This window comes from Cheilinus undulatus, linkage group 23 (genome assembly GCF_018320785.1).
Source record: "Cheilinus undulatus linkage group 23, ASM1832078v1, whole genome shotgun sequence".
Taxonomy (NCBI): Eukaryota; Metazoa; Chordata; class Actinopteri; order Labriformes; family Labridae; genus Cheilinus; species Cheilinus undulatus.
The window spans coordinates 10,686,241-10,701,000 of NC_054887.1; the positions used below are offsets into that span (position 1 = coordinate 10,686,241).

The following is a 14,760-nucleotide window of genomic DNA, read 5'->3' on the forward strand; positions in this document are numbered from 1 at the left end:
CAGATGCCTCTCGAAAGATGGGTAATCAATTATTTTTAGAGGTCAAAGATGCCAGACAGACTCCTGCACATTATCTTCATTGCATACTAAACTGATAATGTTTGAACCTTGCCAACTATCTTCTGGTTTTACTATCAATTGTGATATAAAGGAGATTATCTGGCTCTTGAAAAAAGGTAACATTTTCAAAAATTCAGTTATCAAGAAATCTAACACTTAGGCAAACCTTAGGCAGACAACCCACAGCATTGTTTTTTGCAGTAAAAAACAAGAAATGGTGTGCTCACTGTGATTATTTCAGGTCTTCCATTGGAGGTGGTTGAAAATCTCATGACACTGAGGTGGTCTCTCCCCCTAATCATAAAGACACCATGCATATGAGCACTGTTTGGGCACATAACGATCGTTACAAGCATCAATTCAAGCCACACTACCACTCTCTCTCAAATTGGGCCTGAAATCTTAAATGACTTGTCAGCCTTAGTGCAAATAAATGCCAGTGTTGTGTTACATGGCTGCCATAGACCTTCCTCACCTCTGCAGCTGCTTGTCTGGCATGCCGGTGCTACCTTTACCCGACACCAGCTCACCTGATACACGAGACATAAACTACTGAGCAGGTAAACGCTGTGCACCAGTAACTCCATCTAGGCAGTCAGGCCAAGGAGCTGATATTTAAGCCACGCTCACACTTGTACGCTTCAATCAACCTTGAGCTTTTTTGTTTTAGTGAAAACAACATCATATTTTTGTGCTCTTTTGTTGTGTAGACTGCAAAAGACAAACTCTGCTTCTGTTGAAAGGCAGGAGGCAGAGTGGATGACGGATTGAAAGCTGACTGTTTACAGTCGGTTAAAGCCATGCAAAGCTAAGGATTAGCTCTGTTTGCCCAGTAATTGAATAAGATGAGGCCGGGATTTGCCAAGAGTTGGTTCAAGAATCAAACCTTACTCAACTGGGAATAACTTCAGAAATGGCCCAGATGATGACTATACTTAGCAGCAAGTATTCCTCAAATACTTTTGGACCAGCAAACACTGGCACTTCTCTGTAAGGGGGTTAATTAGGTCTGGGATCTGAATCCTACATCCAGAACTCATTATATGTGATAATTGAAGCACGTGTGAGTCAAACAGGCCTATTTATTTGTGCAGAGATAGTCACAGCTGTTGTCTTTGCAGGATCATTTTTAAAGCCACCTTGTCCTTTAAAACATGAGACCTTTCAGAGATTTATACTTAATTACCTTTCACAGCTTCTGGACAGCAAATTTAGAAGTTTTCCTTTACCAGCACCAAAATGTACAGCATGAGCTACATTTATTTCCTTCAAAACACAGCTGCATTTTGAGATAACATTTCTGGGAAACTGTCCTGAATGCGTCACAGATCTCTGCAAACAAAGCAGTTTACAGTCAGTACCACCTGCCCGGCTGCAGACACAGCATCTGTTTCAACCATATTTATTATGCTCTGGGGAAGCACACTTCAGTGCTGGATTCAGTGACTTTCTCTGACACTCGACCTGAAAGACTTCAATTTACATGTGCTCTGATGTAGAATTTCATGAGGGACCCTTTTTGGGGGGAAAATAAACTTGTTTGTTTGAGTTCTGGTGTGATGAAGTGCTTCGTTCTGTCCTCATTTGAGCTCTCTTTTGTGATGTGTTTGTGTGGGTATGCAGTTTTATGCAGAGCAGTCAATCTTTACGTGCAGTGTTACCTGAGAGAGGAAGAAAAGAGACGAGTAGTATCTTAAAGGGACATTTCACAGCATTTAATATGGATATTTATTGAGAAAATTTGGTCTGTGTAGGCTGCTTATACAACAAACTCTTCAAAGCTATCCATTGTGATGAAGGAGTCGCCGTTTGTTTCTGCAGAGCTTAAACCAGAGAATCCACTTAATGTACCAGTATGTTTTTATGTGCCTTTTTGGGCGGGTAAACCTACACACCAGCTTTAGAAATGGCTGTGTTTTCCAGACTGTAATACTGTCCACCCACAGACAGCAAGGCCTGCTGCTTTCCTGATAAAGCTGTAAACAAAATGCCTCCTTGATTGTACAGAACATTCAAATTAAAGCTTGACTTTAAACTCAAAATGTAAAGCACAGCAATGTCTACTGGGGTTGCTTTCTAGCATTCTTAACCTCCATCATTGGGAGCAAATGCTGCTGAATCAAAATAAACATTGCCGTTTAGGAAAGCAGATATGTAATGATTTAAGCATGAACAATATGAAAGGTTGAGACTGATACTGAATTGCAAGGGAAGAGTTGATTTCAAATGATAATTGATAGAGTAAATGCATGAGCCATGAAGCGAAGAAATTCAACTAAATAAGAGGATGCAAAGGTGTTTTTTCTGTTGAATAATGAGCAATCAATCAGTTAAAACTGAAAACATAGATCTACACTGTCATCTTAGAGCTACAACTTTATTTTCAAATTCCTCTTGTTCACCTGGTGACAGTTTCTGCCCAGTTTTCCTTAGCTTTCAGGAAGCTAGTGGTAAACTGGTAAACCCTAACAGTTATTAAGAGGAAAAACATATCCACTCCTCTCAGCTTTGTGGCAGTATTACAGACATAGACAACACCAGTACAGGCCTCTTTACTTTGTTTATTTAATTTGATTTATTTTTTTTGCTGGCCACTTAGTAGTTTTGAATTCTAATTATTTACAATTGACTTTTAAGATTTATCAAAGACAAAGACCAATTTCCCCTCTCCATGGCCCAATTAGAGCAAATGGTGTCTGATACAGACTCAGAGAGGGAAGTTGCTGTTGCAGTCTTCCTTGGGTGCATTAATTGTTCACTAATGTCTCACATTAGCATTATCATCAAAATATAAGCTTCTTATCATTGAATCATATCGTATCGTATTGTTTTGTATGATGTATCATATCAGATCAGCATCATATTGCATCATATCGCATTGTGTCTTGTTGTATAGTATTGAATCATATATTGTTCCATATTGTATTGTTTGGTATCGATACATAGAATTTTGTATGCTATAGTAACAGATTACCCCATTATATTCTATCTTATCATAAGGTACGGTATTGTATCATAGCATCATATATCATATAATATCATACATATCGTACTACTATCCTATCCTATCATATGTTATCATGTTGTGTCATATTTTATTGTATCATATGTATCATACCGTTATCCTATCGTATCATTGTGTATGGTATTGTGTTGGATTTAGGGCTGCAACGATTAGTCGCCGTAATCGATTATGTTGACTATAAAAATCAGTCGACGCAGAAATTCAAGTGTCGACTAATCGTATTATTGTTTTTGCTATTGGTGAAATCAAATACTGGCCGGTAAAAACTCATCTGTACTTGCCGTTCACTACTCCAAGAAGACATCCAGCCTCACACCAGAACATGTTGACATGTTCCTGCACTGCAATTTAAAGAAATTCTAATCTATTGTTCAGTCACTTGGGCTGGAAGTTTGATTTGTTTACATTAAGCTTTATTTGTACTTTTGGACTTTGGATGGGCAATTTGCTTTATTTATTTTTATAGACATACCAGTCACTTTAAAGAAGGCTATCCTTTAGTTATTTATCACCTGCAAGGCAGGTGAACTGCAACTATTTAGATTTCTACTATTGATGTAAAATGCGGATCCAAAACAGCATGCCAAACAATCGTGATTAGTCGACTAATCAGGAAATTTATTGATAGATTAGTTGACATAAAAATAATCATTAGTTGCAGCCCTAGTTGGATTGTATTGTATAGTGTTCTATTGTATCATATCGTATTGTAGCCTATGTCATACGTATCATACATTATTGTATTGTGTAGTATGGTATGATATGGTGTCATGTCGTATCGTATCATACCGTATCACATTGTAAGAAAATCAAAAAAGTCCCAAATCTACATGGTGCAAAAATGTATTAATTTTCTTCGGATAGGCATTTCAGAGGTCTTCAGAAAGTCTTAAAAGTGAAAATGTGCAGCAACTCTGAGTAAACATTGAGGAATATAGATTTCTATTTTGATACTTTGGCAACTGAACACCGAAATGTGCTTTTTGTCACTTTTTCCAATCTGTGCCTTAGAGAAAGGTCACTGAACATTGAGTATTAGGCTATGCATTCATGGTTTCTTTATGCTGTTAAGCACCATGTTGTTTAATGCTTCTGAAAATGTTAATTTTGTGAACTGAGTTAACTGAAAGGCCCAACTAGCAATCAAACTTTAGAAGCAATCAAACTAAATCCTGCATGTTTGTGCAGAGCTGTCGACCTGCTTCTACATTTTTTGGAGCATAACAGCTGGGAAAAATTAGACAATAACACCAGATTTCTCTGTATCACTTTCTGTTTGTAAGTTCCAGTGCCTCCTGTTTCCTTTTATCTTAACTCAGCAGCTTTTGGTTAAAAACATGACCATATATATGTTTTTTTTTACGACTTCCATTGTTATCAGACATTAAACAAAACTGCTATTGTATCATTTCAATACATGATATTACACCTGTTTAAAGCCAAATTCACCTGACAAAGCATCAAAACATTATATCACACATATACTCATTTTGAAATGTAGATACCAAATGTTTGAAAAGTGCATGAGTGGAAAGTGCTGTAAGTCATTGAAAGGCTAGAGAGGCTCTGTATACCATCCATTAACTATTTACCTTACTGGCATATGCTCACACGCTATCTTGTATACAGTGGATATACAGTCATTTTGTCTGAACACTGTAGAGCAGAGAAAGTTTGTTTACAGCACATTGACAAGCAAACACATGAAAAGAGACACAGAATACGTTTATAACAGTTGGCCATCCACTGTACAAGTTGCTGCAGCACTTGGCTGGGTTTGGCACTAACTGGATTATAAGCAGCTTGAGTTTTAGCCTCTGCCTGTCACAGTTTCTCTTCCGAGGTGTGTGGCAGGGACAAAATGTGACATTTTTTTGTTTATGTTGAGGTTGTCGAAACTTTTGATATTTGTGAGGAAACACTAATCGGTGTTGATTCTGACACCAAGCCTTTGTTGTTTTACTCATAAAACAGTGCTGATACTGTACTCATTTTACACTATGATGTAAGCTTCTCATTAATCAAGTGGGTAGGCATAGTTGGAGCCAAGTCTGGAGTGTAATGATATTTTAAGTTAAACATAAATGAGGTTGAGCACACTTCAAATTACTGTAAAATTGTCTAGAGAAGGGGTGAGGAACATCAGCTAAAAGTGAAACAAACTTTCAAAATAGTTTTAAAAAATGTAGTAGCATTACATTTGCAGGTTGCACATTGTAACAGGGAATTTATCTGATTGACTGCAGAATTTTTACTCAAACTACACAAGGCATAGATCAAAAGTTATTAAAAACATGAGTTTCTCCATAGGGCAGGGCTGTAACAGGAGCCCAGGAGGCTAGTACTATTTTAAGTACTTTACACTAGAGCTGAACGATTTGGGAAAATAAATGATTACTTCTTAAGTTATCTCACAGGAAGTCCACCAGGGTCATCTCAATTTCAGAATAAAGCATTTTTGATGGTGCCAAACCTGTAGTAACTTTTGTTCTGTGTTCTTCAATAGTATCACACTGAACATACCCACATGGAAATATCCCATCACAGCGCCCCCTTCCGCAAACAGGAAGTGACACAGTTGGGCCATTTTTGAAATTCCGCTTGCTATGCTTAACTGGTCAAGTTCAGATTTTCAGCTGAAGCCCTCAATAATTGTCCACAACACAGATATGTGACATTAAAGGACAATTCACTGACTGACAATGGTGAGCATTTTGATATCTTGCCACTTTCACAGGAAGTTGCCTTAACTCTTAAATGCAACTTTTAATTTCATTAAAATTCCCCATGTATGATCAGGGTCTCCTCTCTACATTCCAAGGGTAATGTTTTCACTTTGCTGTATCGCCCTTACTGGCAACAGGAAGTTGGGCATTTCTTTATTCCTATTACTGAGTTGAGCCTATCAAGCTCCGATTTTGATAGAAAGGCCTCAATATTTGTCCAAAACTCTGACTTATCTAATTAAAGGACGCCTTACTTCTGATGGCAAGCATTTTAATATCTCGCCAATTTAACAGGAAGTTGGCTGGTTCTGATATGATACATCTAATATGCTTCAAATTTCACATGCATGATTAGGATCTGCCTCTCTACACATTTAGATTTGAATTTTATGGTTTGCTGTTGCATATTGTGTAATTAAGAAAATTTAATTGTGTGATCAAATCATTTAAAACAAATAAATTTGCTAATGTTGAGTGCCTAGGACTTCATTTTTTGTTGCCATTGTATCAAATAGGTTTGAATTTTGTTTGATTTTTACTTTTTCTGATATCTTTTTCAAGGTTGAAATTCTGATATCTGAAGCTGTGGCTCATGCTAAATGCACTGGAATTTGGAATTTTCTTTCCTAAGCTGTTAGGGGAGGAGAAAAAACAAGCAAAATCCTTCCTGCACGTTATTTTGAGTAGCACTAAAGTTTCATGACAATAATAACGAGTTGTGGACGTCATAGACGTGCCGCCACAATGACTCATCCATTGAAACAGGCTGAAGAGCAGTGAAGTGTCCCTTTGTATCTAAAATCATGAATTAAAAATGAAGCCAGAGATTGAGCAGCAGAGAGAGATAAGATGTGGAACATAAGGACTATATCCAAGCTAAGATGCAGCTCTCCTACCCATCCGGAGGAGAGGGAGTAGGAGGGGCTCAGCTTATTCGTTATTAAGTACTTACAGGCTGCTGCTCTCATAGCCGGAGTGTGTGAGAGAGGGAGGGAGCAGTCGGCTGAAGGAAGCGTAGAGGAGAGCAGCACACTGCACCGCTTCAATGCCTGCTGTCTGAGCTTCTCTGTGTCTGTGTTTCTGTGTGGGGTTTTGTGCTTAGCTGAGTGGGACGGATCGAACCACTTCCCCAGCCCCCCTGGACCCTTTACCCTTTAGTTTCCTTACTATCCCCCCACCCCTCCTTTCCCTCGACCTCCCACCCTCGGAGGGAGATCCCGCCAGCCCCATGATGAAAGAGGAGGGCCTGCTGAGTCGCCGCCGCTTCTCCACGTGCGGCGGCACGGCATCACTTCGACCGCCACACCCGGACGGACGCAAACTCATCCGCAATGCCTCCTTTGGGGGCTATAACGAGCTGTCACCCATCTCGCTTCCAGGTTGGTGAGAGATCTGTCTCTGTAGCTGTCAGTTGAAAAAGTGAGCAACTCCTTGTTTTTAGCTGGCTGGCTGTGGTTTGAGTCTGAGATTTCTCTTCTGTGGCTGCTCAGATGCCTTTATAACTGGCTGACTCTGTCATACTTAACAGAAAAAAGTTTCTTTAATGCTGTAAGCCTGTTCTTGCTCAGCTGATTTGTGTTTGCTCAGTCTTAGGTTTCCGAGAATTTGTTGAGACCTGAGTGAGTTCAGAGAGTTCTTATGTTTCTGCAACAAAAAGCACATTGTTCTCTTTATTAGGCACAAAGAAAATCTTAAAAAGTTCTTTTGAACCCTGGAAAACAATTAAGGGCCAGCTTTGTCTCACTGTAGTATTTTATATATGGAGATTTGATGTGTTCATTTCCCACTAATGATTAGCTCAAGCACAATCCCAATGGGATGGGGGAGTGGATAATGAATGGATGGTTAGATTTCCCATTAATATGCATAAATGATCAGCAAGGGTTTCTATAGATTCTGCTGGGGCCACTGAAAAGAAGAAGTTTGAACATGAATGCTTCCCACATTTTTACTGGTCCCTATGTGAACACGGTAAGAAGAACTGGAGGACGAAGTCTGATTCACAAGTTGGTTTTTGTGAACTTAATGTAGGAGGATATTGGAGATGGGCCACATGACCTAAAATTCATATCAGAATTTTTTTTGCTCATTGTGCCACCAATAATATATTATAAACACATTATAGCATTCACAATAAAAGCAGTAAGGGAAAACACCAACTACAGACTTTTATTGTGAAGGGTTTGTCAGCGACTCCATGTTTGGCATTGATTTCGCTTAACTTTGGCAGCGGCGCCTAAGAGTTTATGCTTCTACAGAGTCTACAGCTGCTTCTCTGACTTAGTATATCACCATGGCCAGCTTCTTTAAATAATCATGGACTCAAAACAAGCAAATCATCAGTTTAAACACACCTTTAAACCATTGTTTTAGCCGTTGAAATACAAGTTGCTGCAGCACCAGGCTACGGACAAACCGTCTTGAGCTCAGCTTGTATTGAAGCCCCAGATGGATCCTGGCCAACGGAGATGCCAAGCAAACACTCGCCTCATATTGCTGTTATTATAGACATCAAACTTTGGGAGAAGATAACACACCTTTTACCTTATTACCCTGCTTTAAATTAATCACAGGGTTACAAGCAGGTGATGTTTGGGTTGTAATCTGGCTGCTCTTCAGTGTTGGAGCGACACATTATGATGACTGGACTCAGAAGTAGTTGTAGTCCATCATATTACGTTTACAGTTACACCATTTAAGTCTTGTGTGCATCACAACACAACATTAGTGGATGGCAATGTTGCAAAAATCCATACTGGGGCAGAAATTTTACTGGTGACTGTATTAGTACTGGTTAACTGCCCACCACTAAGATCACAGTATTACAAATTTATAGGATTAATGCATTTAAATGCATATTTAAGCATTTACTTTCCCTGTGAGGTTTGTAAAGCTGCCACTGAAAACACTTAATTTCCTGATATGGCTGATTTACAATAAAGGACTCAGACAAAGTAACAACTAGGGACTTTATTGTAAAGAACTTTTGAATTGGATTGACCTAGCAAAGAAAACAAGCAGCAAAAAGTTTCTGATGTGTAAAAGCCCTAAGTGGACATAAGGAAAATCTGTATGTTTTTGTCTTGCAATAGCGAGAGAATTTCACATGTTTTTTCAAGATAAAACTTATCAAGCTCCTTTTTTGAATAAAAAAGCTGATTCTCCAGAGACAATTAGGAATTCATTGTGCCAAATTTCCTGCTCCTCAGCTGCTGGTATTGTTTGGAGAATGTACTCAGATGGATTGCCCTTACTGGTAGACATCATGGTAATTTAGCAATTGACCTGTTTGGGGTCATCTGTCTATCCATCTGTTAAATGCACATACTCCACATATGGATGGTTTTCAAATAACAGGCTGTAGACACTAGCAGATTCAGTTGACATGGTTCTTGGGCCCATTGTCTATTAGAAGGTGAGAGCAGACTGTAACTTATGACGGTGCAGTTGTATTAAGAGACCTTAGAGGGACAATGTGTAGAATTTGGCATTTTAGCGACATCTAGCGTTCAGATTTTAGAATGAGCCGATCTGTTACCAAAACGTCACATCACTAGGCAACGAGAGCCTGTGAAGACCAAAAAGGATCGTGAGCCGCACATCATTTACAGCAGTGACGAGGTGAGGGTTTATTCATTCCTTTTTGTAACCACAATTTTTATAGATTATAGGTCAGTCTTCTTCTCCACCTGCCTTCCAGGTAGCTTTCAGGACCAGCGGGCAGGTTCGTATTTAAAAATCGCGTTTCACTCTTTCTGTCCCCAAAACGTTGCCGTAGACAACATGGCAGTTCAATATGGCAGCCTCCGTGAGGGCGACCCGCGGTAATGTAAATTTAAAAAGCTTTTTTCTAATTTTGTAAAAAGAAAACGAAAGTTTAAAGGGGATGATTGTGCACTTATTTTAACATACTTCACATAGATATATAAACATTATATCCCATGTACACCGTTTCTGTTCGGCGAAATGCAGCCAAATTCTACACATTGTACCTTTAAGTGAGCACCAAAATCTAGATTTTTAATTTTTAGGTATCCACGCTTTCTGAGATGTTGTTGACTGTAATGTTACAGCAGCTGTCGCTCATAACTTTAATTTCCTTTTTTTCAAAGTAGGTTGAGATGCACTGAACTAGTTTAAAGCATCTTTTCCTCCATAACAGTTAAAGATATTTGATACATAGCAAGGAAATGCATGTGGATTTCATGTGAAATTCTTTAAATATGCCCTGTACTCATACACATCATGTTTCTCCATCTTTTTCAAAAGGCTCACACTGAGCTTTCATTCATCAGAGTTTTAGATATCTTAGAGATGCTTTTCTAATCTACATATTTACAGTGGTTGTTAATTAACCCTGCTTGTTGCAGATTCCCACTTCTGGTGTTATTTTAGCACCCACTTCAACATCAGCTGATGTGGTGAAACGTCAGGGGTTGGTTTCACCTGCAGGAGCTGTCTTCCTTTTCATGGTTTAAGATTAATTAAAAGCAAATGAGCAGACAGTTAGAACTCACAGATACGGTTAGTTGTGTAAACCCTAGGGCTGGGCGATGCAGACCAAAATCATCTCTCTACATTGACCTGGAAAATTATGCTCATTTAAGCACTCTGTAATTGGTTGGAGCTCCTTTTGCACAAATTACTGCATCTATGTGATGTATCATGGAGCCAATCTGACTGTGGCACTGCTGGGGTGTTATGAAGCCCAGGTTGCTCTGATAGCAGCCTTTAGTTTGTCTATATTGTTGAGCTTTCATTTCCTCGTGACCCCAGAGATTCTCTTTGGGCAGGTGAGGCCAGTTGGCTGGAGAGTCAAATACATCAGTACCACAGTCAGCAAACCAGTTTCTGGTAGTTTTGGCTTTACTGTGGGCATGTGCCAAGTCCTGCTGGAAAAGGAAGTCAGTATCTCCATTAAGACTCTCAGCAGATGGAAGCATAAAGTGTTCTAAAATCCCCTGGTAGATGGCTGAGAGCAATGACTCTGGATTTGATAAGGCACAGTGGACCAACACCAGCAGATGACATGACACCTCAAACCATCACTGACCGTGGTAACTGAAAACACTGGAGTTCAGGTACCTTGGATGCTGTGCCTCCCTGATTATCCTCCAGACTCTAGGACCTCGATTTCCAAAAAAATGCAAGTTTACCTTAATCTGAAAGCAGGCTTTTGGGCCACTTTTTCTCCTTAGCCCAGTTGAGACACCCATGGCGTTGCCTGTGGTTCAGGAGTGGCTTGGCAGGAACACAACACTTGTAGCCCATTTCCTGGATAAATCTGGGTGTCGTGGCTTTGATCTACTGACTCCAGCCTCAATCCACTCCTTCTGAAGTCCACCTAAGTTCTTGAATCTGCTTTGTTTGACAATCCTGTGAAGGCTGAGCTCATTCTTGTTTGCTTGTGCACATTTTTTTTTTTGCCACACTTTTCCCTTCTCGTAAACTTCCCATTAATATGCTTTGACACAGCTTCTGAGAACTGCCTTCTCTTTCAGCAGTCACTTCTGTGGCTTACCCCCGTTGTGGAGGGTGTCAATGATCATCAGCAGTCTTCCCCATGAATGTGGTTGTGTATGAGAGGGAGAGACTGAAGGCTCATGAAACCTTTGCAAATTGGACTTTTTCATATTCTAATATTTTTAGATAGTAGATTTTTTTTTTATTTTTTATTGACACAGCTTTCAACATTGGATTGAAATATGATTTTTTTTTTTACCTTGTAATGATCAAAAATTGCAGAACATGTCCTTCGTTCTGTCTACACTGTACAAAGAATTAGCATAATTTCTGTAGGGTTTCATAATTTTGTATATCAGCATATTTTGTATTGGCAAAATATATTTATATGTGCATCCCTAGTGGTGGCATCAAACAAGTATTAGCTAATAATTCATTAAAATTTCATTAACTGTGCTTTAAACCAGAGAATTCAGGCCCTGCCCAGTGTACCAAGAACTCTTACATGCCTTTGATTTTGACACAAAAAGTGTTATTATTTTTCTCAGTTCAGGTCTGAAAAAGGTCTTAAAAAGTCTTAAATATGGTTCTTGTAAGTGTATAGAAACCCTGGATTAGAAACTCAGAATTGCAAAGCCCCATATTAAATCAAACAGGACATTTTGAATCAGTTTAAAGTACCTGTATGAATTGCCTGCCTTTGTGCTTTCTGGTTTATTCGTCCTGCTGAAAAGGACACAGACCTGACGGCAGACAGCTGGCCGCCCCTGGAGCTCTAAAAGACTGGATGTTCCCTCTTCCACCTTTGCAGGGAACTGTTTTTAAACCTGATTAATCCAGGAAAGGCTGACTGTGCACAAACACTGCCACACTTTCTCGCAGTAATTCAGGCAGACATGTCCTAGTGCAACCTCATTCGTCTGCTGTTTGCCAGTGAGCAGCCCAGTCAGATAAGTGCCTTGCCTAAGGGCACCTAAACCGCGCTCGCTGACTGAGCGGTGATTGTTGCCTTTTATTTCATCAGACCTTTCCATGTCTGGGCATTCAGACTGCTGACCTTTTGGCCACTAGCCTGCTTCTCTCTCCTCCAAAAACCTCATCCTCCAGCGATACAGAAAACTTTATATGCAAGACAACATCTGAGTCATGTTTTTTTTTCTTTCCTCGCAGTCACTTCTCAGCCTTCTGCTCCATTTATACTAATTTTAGACTCAGGAGACAACTGGTGCAGGCAGGTTGCACTGACTCACTTTCTGTGTTGTTTTTGGCCCTCTCTGTTTGTGTCGATCTTCATTTCTACTTTGATTTCACAGTGGAGCTTCCTGACATATTTCTGCCAGCTCTGTCTAAGCCTTAAGATATTCAAGTTTGTACTCTTTGGGGCTGTGTGTCATAGAAATGCAGCTCTGCGGGATGACTCAGTATTTTACTTTCAACCAGCAATGTGTATCTTCTCAAAATGTGTCACATTTTGCCTCCTTGTCAACTAAAAAGCCCTTTAAGAATTGTTTCTGTAGCAATATTCAGTTATTGTAGTAATAACTTTATTTATATAGAACCTTTAAAATTGTCAACCTTCCACTGGATGTGGGCAAGAAAGAACATGTAAGATAAATATGACTGATTCTTGAGAAAAGGGAGAAAACATATTCTGAATTTGACTTTATACTTTGTTTTACCACAATAATTCAATGTATGTATGTTTAGATTGAGGTCTAAACTAACAGGTGTGTATAGGAACAGGTTTTTAATTTAACATATTTTCCAAAATATTGCTTTTTAGCTCATCATATCTTGATTTTTGTCAACTCTGTCACACACAGAAAAATGTATTTGTTTATTTTATTAATTAAAGATGAATGTCAAGTTTTCAACTATCTAATACTGATATTAAGTAATGATATTTAGTAATAAAATGCATTATTTTCACTTAATTTCCCATTTTTCACCCAGCTGGAGTATCTCATCTCAGTATTTCCTGATTTTCTAACTTTATCTTTCTAATATTAAACATATTGGGGGTGTCAACGACCAAGGTTTTTCATAGTCGAATCTGATTCGTCAGATTTTGCCTTTAGTCGACTAATAGTCGAATGGCGTTTCTGCTTTTTGTCCCCGGTCAAAATGACCGGCAGGCCTCAAGAATTCCAGACATTTAGAACAACTACCGGACATTTGCTTTAACATTATTTTGCTGCATTAACAGCAGCAAAATGCATAAATCTCTCTTATTTTTTTGTGTAAGTGGTTTAAAGTATCAAAATGAAAGCTGCATGCTTTTCCTTACACACCCAGTCAGTTACACGATATACGCCCACGTTAAACTCATAAACAACAACAGTTAGCTTCACATCAACACCGTAAGCCTGTTAGCACATTGGCCGCTACTATAACTTTGCAGCTTAAAACAGCCAAATACCATCCTCCAATGACAACAACAAAGCACCCAAGCACATAACAAAAGTGCTCTTTTAACTGGACACTGCGTTAAAACTCTACATTTCAAATGAAAAATGAGTCTTACCGTCAGTTGCTAATATCAGTCCTCATGATGACAGCTGAAACCTCTGCTAAAGCGGTAAATCCAACCATCCTGGTTTATTTGGACTAGTCCCGAAAAGACAAAAGCTCCACAGCAGATAGTCCGGTCCAGTCCTCCTCTCATTAACGGCTTATCCAAGACTACTTCTGCTAATTAGCCGGTGTAGGCCTCTCTCTCTCTGCTGCTGCATCGGTGTTTACGACGCTGAGCCATAGTTCCCTTCCTTTCAGCCTCTTTATTCCTCGCAGCGATGACATAAAATCCCTCCATACCGCTGATGATATTAAGCCTTTGGTTAACCAGGAAAACCTCACTTAGATTAAAATTCTGCTTTACGAGAAAGCTCTGGTCAAACTTTCCCACTGTCCCTGCAGAGTCCCCAGCGATACTGAGCTTGCGCAGAGAGATAGGCTTGCTTTGAAGTCATCGAGCATACATAATTAGCCATGTGTTAAACAACACATGGTGATAAACAACCCCAGCACCACAGGACAGTGGGTGGAGTCTGATTCGACAATGAGGTTCATAGTCGAATCAGACTCCTCCGAATCGAATCGTCGAATCGCCGACTATTCCAGGTCACCCCTAAAACATATTAAACCAATCTTTTTGAATAAATTAGTTACTCTAGTATATAGATTAGCTGGTTTTTTCAACAACTAGGCAGAACAAAATGAACGGAGGATGGTTGTTTTTGAAAAATGGATAAAACCATCATCTGATGGACTTGACAACAATGGGGATAAAAAGTGATGGCTTAAACTAGCTTTTTAACCCAAATGATTATCTTAATGGACGACAGATAAGGAAAGATGATGGAAATGAAAGGTGAATAAGGTCTCTGCATGCTCTGATTAATATTCATTTTTACAGTAATTATTGGATTCACTCTCCCAGGTTTGGACTGTGGCTCTTCCATTGGCACTTTTTCAACAGTTTAGCTC

General features: G+C 39.3%; 1 protein-coding gene across 11 annotated transcripts in view; it reads left to right on the forward strand.

The window, feature by feature from the left end:
• Window positions 1–14,760, forward strand: part of osbpl8 (oxysterol binding protein-like 8) — a 160,239-nt gene that overhangs the window by 101,040 nt on the left and 44,439 nt on the right. Inside the window, exon 1 of one of the 11 annotated variants that reach the window (XM_041780496.1) lies at window positions 7,025–7,190. The exons of the other annotated variants lie outside the window; for them this stretch is intronic. Coding sequence (XP_041636430.1) covers window positions 7,040–7,190 — 151 coding nt within the window. The 5' untranslated portion in view covers window positions 7,025–7,039. Of the gene's footprint in view, window positions 1–7,024; window positions 7,191–14,760 lie in introns of those variants that run through there. 11 annotated transcript variants of the gene reach the window in all.